The 7,254-nt window shown below is 41.8% G+C and overlaps 1 protein-coding gene across 3 annotated transcripts in view; it reads right to left on the bottom strand.

Moving 5' to 3' along the window:
* Positions 1 to 5,105: 5,105 nt before the first annotated feature.
* Positions 5,106 to 7,254, bottom strand: part of myt1b (myelin transcription factor 1b) — a 100,785-nt gene continuing 98,636 nt past the window's right edge. For all 3 annotated transcript variants that reach the window (XM_068341706.1, XM_068341707.1, XM_068341705.1), the window contains one exon: positions 5,106 to 7,151. In XM_068341706.1, the coding sequence (XP_068197807.1) occupies positions 7,011 to 7,151 (141 nt within the window). In that variant the 3' untranslated portion in view covers positions 5,106 to 7,010. The remainder of the gene's footprint in view (positions 7,152 to 7,254) is intronic.

Below are 7,254 nucleotides of genomic sequence, written 5' to 3'. Positions count from 1 at the left end.
TCAGTTACTGCCATGTGTTTTTTAATATGATTGAAAATCAGCCAAAAAATGAAGTTCAGGGAAAAAAGTTCACTTTATGAATTTAATATTACAAAAAATACAAAATAACGCATGAAAACTATTTAATCTATAGATGCATTTCATTATAGGTCTCATTAGATTAATATGCCTCTGTCCTCTACCTAGAAGTTTTTATTTTCCTCTATGGGAATCAGTAAAAGTGATTCTTATGAAACCAGTCGTGTTTAAAACAAGTTGTGTTTAAAAGATTTGTTTTTTTCCTCCCATTCTTCCTGCGTGAAGAATGGGAGGAAAAGAAACGATCAAAGTGATCAAACTAATGATGGTGACCCTGAGTGTAGCTGCTTCAGTTCGTCCTCCAGGTTGATCATGTCTGCCAGTGTCCTCCAGGTGAGCTCTGCAGTACGATCCTCTCAGTGGACTCACCTCTCATGGACAATGTGTAGTACACGTCATGTAGTGTTACTACACAGCGTGTGTGTGTCTGTGTGTGTGTGTGTGTGTGTGTGTGTCTGTGTCTGTGTCTGTGTCTGTGTGTGTGTAAATGAATAGAGTGGGACACACACTACGTCTAAACTAGATAGTCGTCACTGCTCAGAGCCAGTCAGGTCAGGACGGCTGTGGACAGTAGTAGTTGTAGTAATAGTATTAGTAGTAGTGACAGTAGAAGTAGTCGTAATAGTGATAGTATTAGTGGTAGTAGTAGCGGTAGTAGTAGTGGTAGTAGTAGTAGTAATTGCAGTGGTAGTAATGGTAGTAGTAGTCGTGGTAGTAGTAGTATTAGTGGTAGTAGTAGTAGTAGCTGTAGCAGTAGTAGTAGTAGTGGTAGTGGTGGTAGCATTAGTGGTAGTATTAGTAGTAGTAGTGGTAGTAGTAGTAGTAGTAGTAGTAGTAGTGGTAGTAGTGGTAGTACTAGTATTAGTAGTAGTGGTAGTAGTAGTAGTGATAGTAGTAGTAGTAGTAGTAGTAGTGGTAGTACTAGTATTAGTGGTAGTAGTAGTGGTAGTAGTAGTGGAAGTAGTAGTAGTAGTGGTAGTAGTAGTAGTAGTAGTAGTGGTAGTACTAGTATTAGTGGCAGTAGTAGTAGTAGTGGTAGTACTAGCATTAGTGGTAGTACTAGCATTAGTGGTAGTACTAGCATTAGTGGTAGTAGTAGTGGTAGTACTAGCATTAGTGGTAGTAGTAGTGGTAGTACTAGCATTAGTGGTAGTAGTAGTAAGCTACGTTGCGTCTGTGTCACATGACCTGATGTAACGTGTGAATTCTACATGAGATCAGTGATGATGAGGATGATGATGACTGTGGTAACATTCATACAGACTAAAACATTTCACTGAGAGTGGCATGAATTTAGGGACGTGTAAAAACACTCATACGCATAATTACTTTATAGTTATCACTGGGTCCACCAGTGGGATCGCCAGTAGGACCACCAGTGGGTCCACCAGTGGGTCCACCAGTGGGTCCACCAGTGGGTCCACCAGTGGGACCACCAGTGGGTCCACCAGTGGGACCACCAGTGGGTCCACCAGTGGGTCCACCAGTGGGACCGCCAGTGGGTCCACCAGTGGGTCCACCAGTGGGACCACCAGTGGGTCCACCAGTGGGACCACCAGTGGGTCCACCAGTGGGTCCACCAGTGGGACCGCCAGTGGGTCCACCAGTGGGTCCACCAGTGGGACCGCCAGTGGGTCTGCCAGTGGGACCACTGGTGGTCCACGCGACAGTCCTCATGCTGGCCACCAGATGTCACCGCTGCAACATGAACCTACATCTACCAGTAGGTGTTGTTGATTGATGTACCCCATTTTGTTCACCAGGGCAGAAGGCACACACACACACACACACACACACACACACACACACACACACACACACAAACACACCCACACACACACACACACACACACACACACACACACACACATACACACACACACACACACACACACACACACACACACACACCCTACAGAGCACTCAGACACATGGCTGCTTTGGAAGAGTCATACTTATCTATGATTCTTTATTTGTGTTTTTCATAGAGGACATTTAAAATGGTTCAAACCCCCACAAGAACTGACATCACTTGTCTGCTTTATAACACTGACACAGCAACAGGGGAACATGTACACAATTACACAAACACACAGTCACAAATTCAGCCCATCTACAGTGTTTTACTTCCCAAACGAAAAAACAAAAAAAAACCCCAAACAAACAAAAAAACATGAGACCCCGAGGACGCACAGCCAAGGCCTGTCCCACTTTACAAAACGGTGCAGTAGCAAAGGAATGACCACATCTACAAAAGTAACAAAAATGACCATTCAATCTATCGTTGTGGAAGTGCTTGTCATTTTGGAAGTTTTGTACTTTTTTAAAAGGATATCAGTATCAATGCCTAGAAAATCACCAGTAAAAATAGCTCTTCTCTGTAAAAATGTGCTAGCAGGACAACCCTTGGCTGTGGATTTTTTTTTTTTTTTTTCTTTGTCACAAAGTTTTCAAAAGCGTTTTCAACTCATCTTCAATACAACAACGATAACACTGTTCTTTTTAATACAAATATGTACAGAGACTTCCATCTGTTTCAAAATAATGCCCTGCACGCTGACGCAGTATCTAGGGGTGATGATGATGATGATGATGGTGATGATGATGATGGTGATCTTGAGATTCCTTCATGCAGTTTGGTACCTGAATCAACAGAATGAGATCACAGTTTCTTCCCCCACCCACCCATCCGCGACCACCCCCCCCCCCCGCCCACCAAAAGCTTCTTGGTTCATATTTTCCGGGGAAAAACTGGCCTCACACATTTATGAACTGGTTAGAGATCCAGATCAAACGGTTTCTATGGTAACAGGTGTAAACATACGATATCTGGAAATGCGTGGAGTGAGGAAGGCACACATGATAAGACCACACAGCCTGTAGCTACAGCAGGGGGTGGGGTGGGGTAGGTAGGGGAGGGAGAGGGGGGTAGCGGGAGGGCTTTTGATTTGGTTCATCTGGATGAAAAGCGTCCTTCAGCTGGACGTTTTCTTTTTTCGAGCGTCTGAGAGTCGCCAGCGTGAAACCAGGATGAAGACGTTTGCCTGTCTTAAATACAGCAGGATTTGGTCTGGGCTGGTTTCCCTGAAAGTGTTCTGGTGGTAAATTTAATTTTTTTTAACTACAGGTCCTTTACCATGTTTGCCCCTGACCAGTTTGTCTTTTAATTTCCTTTGCTATTTAAAATAAAAACTCCCATCACTTGAATGGAAATTAGAAAACATACAGTCTGTGGGCACAAAACCAAGCGTAGGCTGCTTTTGCTTTCTCAGCTGACTTTTTTTTTTTTTTTTTTTGGGAAAATGCTTTGCTTTCATGGCCTCAGTGTTATTCATTTACATACTTCAGTAGACAATTTCATCAAGCAGTTTAAAAGGGGTCATGCCATATCAAATAAGATGGGAGAATATTTGCAGTCTTAACACTCTTGGGTAGTATTCTCGTGCATTTCAAGAGAGGAAGGATATACTACTTTGTTAACCAAATGCATTAAAACTATCTTTCCTGACGAAAGGTTACACAAGACATGAAGAAAGGGGGTGGGGAGGGTTTAAAAGTCATAAAAAGCTTTGACATTCTTTTGAGTGACGGACACATATTTATGCAACAAACGCCTCCTCCAAAAACAAGGGGGAGATCGTGGAGCCCGGCAAATCAATTTCCAACTCCCACTCACTCGTCTCATTTCGCACGAGGCCTTGATCCAGCCGCTGCTATCGCCTCTAGCCTCAGCTGACTCGCTGACCCGTGGCATTGCTCTACTCTGCTTTAGCAGCTCATCCTGGTCACCTGAGAACCAAACTCTGCTTCCTGTCAATCTACTTTTGGTTTGCGTTTGGAAAAAAAAAAGAAAGTACCGCTTGCTTTCGGAGACTTTTTTTTTTTTTTTTTTTCCCTCGAGCTTCGACGGTTACAAGTTAAATCCCCCGTGAATCAAAAACATGAGTTTGATTGCATGTGAAGGAACAGGCATGTCAAGGCGTCGTGGTGCGACGCACCCTTCGCTTTGGTGGTGGTAGTGGTGGTGGTGGTGGTGGGGGGAGGGGTGAACTTGCTATTGCTCACGAGCTATTGGAGTTTTTATAAGTTGAGACTCAATGCTGGCATCTTAGACGATTATTTAGAAAGTGCACAAAAGGAGTTTCATTCTACATTGGCTAAAAGCACATTTACAACATGCTTTTGACATCAGAGTTACACAATGGTATCAGACTTTACACCACAGTAGCTGCAACAGGTCACTCAGAGGCAGGTCACACTACTGTGTCTACTTGCTTTGTTTCAACATTAGAGAGAATGGGCTCGTCCAGAGCGGGCCTTACCAGTAACAATACAATAGCTGCACAATGTCGGCAAACACCATGTGCAGAACATTATTCAGAGGCATCGTCTTTTTTAACTATACATGAACTCACATGACACTTAGGAACAAACCATCTAGTTTCAAACGGACAGTCATTTTCTCAGCTTCAGTAGTAGAACATACAGTAGATGTTGGACATTTTCTGGACGGACAAAAGGAAAAAGGGGGAGGGGGGGGGTAAAAAAAAAGTTATCAAAACGCATCGTCAACACCTTCTCCGCCTCCAGCTCGACTGAATGTTATGTTTAAAGCCACAGTTCAGCAGGTCTTAGTGGTATTTAATCAGGTGTAACTGCTTCCCGCTGATCACACCCCTCGCATCTCCTCTGGACAGCTAAGTCCTCCATTGATAAGGTAATACATGAGAAGAAGAGCAACAATTACACTGGAAAAATATATGTATGTTTATATTCATATATATAGTATCTTTAAAATCTATTTATACAGAATGTATATATCGTGTAGTAATGGCCATCTTGGCAGAGAAATAAAGGCATCTGAAACAATCACCACTCTCTTGATGCTATGGTCGCTCCCCAGGACCAGACATTGTTACATTGCAGAACTTGCGAAGAATCAGGAAAGAAAGTGAGTTCTTTTTTAAAAATTTTTATTATTATTATTATTATTTTCGTGGCACTTTGTGCATCATAAAATTAAAATCTAGAGTAAGGCTACAAGGGTGTGTATGTTAATCTGAAAGGAGTTTAGGCCATCCTACAGAATCGTCAAGGTCTGGATAGGTCACTGTGTTTTTTGAGCCACACGTCCAGCTTAAACCAGGGCTGGAACAGGAGCTCCACATGCGTACCTTTGTGCTGATGAACGTAAGAAGAGATAAGAGGAAAGCGTCTGGAGCATCTCTGGTACTACAGAAGTCTAGGGTGAGCCAGTATGGCCGCTACAAAGCGCTTGGGAGAGGTAACGTTTCAACTTTTTGAAGCTTTTCTTGGTTTTTACCTGACAAAAAAAGCAAACAGACCGGATGCGACAAACAGCGACGGCTTTCGTTGTGTTTTTGTCTTTACAATCAGCTGCTGGTATGTCTACAGGTATACGCCTAAGTAATCAAACAGTGTTTATATTGATTTTGTTTCTTTATTTAAATATTAGCAAGTGGATCTTTAAGACTACTCAGACTCAACCATCACATCACGCACATAAATAACAAAATACATATACAGCCATATCAGTCAAATTCTTTCATATTAAATAAATAATAAATACATAAATTTCTTTTTTTGTACCTCCGCAGTCGGGTTCTGGATGTAGCAATAACAAAATGAAAACAAACAAGAGGAAAAAAAACAAAAAAAACACAACTTTTTTTGTAAAATTATTAAAATTTTGTCAGTTTATAAAACATTTCCACTTAAAAAGGTTGGTTTTTTTGTTTGTTTTTTTAAAAAGTACTCAAAAACAGAATATGCCTCGTCAGTCATCGATACTGATTCTTAAAGTACGGACATGGCTTCGACCGCGGTCGTCAGTGAAGATGCTTTTTTTTTTTTGTGTGTGTGTGTGTGAACGTTTACGAAACAAAGTTAATAAATAGATTGCTTCAAATAAATAAACCTCAGTAACATAAAATGGCAATAAGTTACAATTTAAAAATTCACAATTTTTAAATAATTCATATATAACAATAATAATTGTACCACAAAAACTATTAATTTGAAATGAAGTGCAATTTCTATGTTGATAAATACTATTGATATGACAAACTGAATTTGAAATGTATGCACACTATGACTATTATTATTCCAGTTTTAAAAAAAGAAAAAGGAAACGGGTTTTCTGCTTCTCCTCACATCATGATCGCTCATAGAGAAGAAAACGCCCTACGCTGATCCTGGATCTGTCTCCTGACCTGGCTTGAAGAGGATTTTTCCCAGTTTAAGTGAATTAATACTGCACCGCTGACAGCAATAATCCCACAAAGCACACCAAATTCACTCTGATGCGTGCTTCCTATTGCCACACACACATACGCACACACCCACACACACACACGCATGCACACCCATCACGGCGTCGGCTACAGGACAGCTCATCAGTATCCACTCCGTGTTGGCCGGCTCCCGCGTTCACGTCCATCCACACGTCAGTGGAAACCGACCGACAGTGAAACGCTCTCCAAAAAACAGTGAATGACACAAAAGAGACCACACAGGTAAACAAACAGCACGTCAAAACCCCAGATACAGTTTCTAGTAACATTATTTTGTCTTTTCCATCCACTCTGGCTGAAAGATCTGTTCATCCTCCCAAATCCCAGCAGCAGCATGGTGTGGATTTTGGTCCGCGTCACTTTTTTCTTCAAACACAGTGCTCCCTGGGTTGTTGGTTTGTTTTTTTTTTCTTTAAAATTGCCGTTTATTTAAAAAACCTGAATTCCCTTTTTGTTTTTTTTTTGTTTTTGTTTTAAATTCTATTTATGATATATTGTGTTGAATGTTTCAACATCTCTCCTTCATCTCCCTGTCACTCCCATCTCCTGCACGTCATGACAGTTTGCGGTGTTTGTGTGTGTGTGTGTATGCATGTGTGTGTGTGTGTGTGTTGAGCCTCAGACTTTGATGCCCTTCACAGCTTTGTTGATGCTCTCCAGCAGAGCCTTGTTCTCGGGGCTCTGGAAGCAGTCCTTGTTGGTGTACATGTCGGTCAGGGTGTTTACATAGCTGTCGAAGTTCTGCTCAGTGATTGGCTCCTGTTGTGGTACAAACAACAACTAGTCTCAACTGACAGAGAAGGTAAACAGCGGCTACATGTTGGATAAAGCACGACATTCACGCTGAAGCACACCGACTACT

The sequence above is a fragment of the Antennarius striatus genome, chromosome 2 (assembly GCF_040054535.1).
Source record: "Antennarius striatus isolate MH-2024 chromosome 2, ASM4005453v1, whole genome shotgun sequence".
Taxonomy (NCBI): domain Eukaryota; kingdom Metazoa; phylum Chordata; class Actinopteri; order Lophiiformes; family Antennariidae; genus Antennarius; species Antennarius striatus.
The sequence above is the reverse complement of the archived record's forward strand: the minus strand, read 5'-3'. Positions and strand labels throughout refer to the sequence as shown.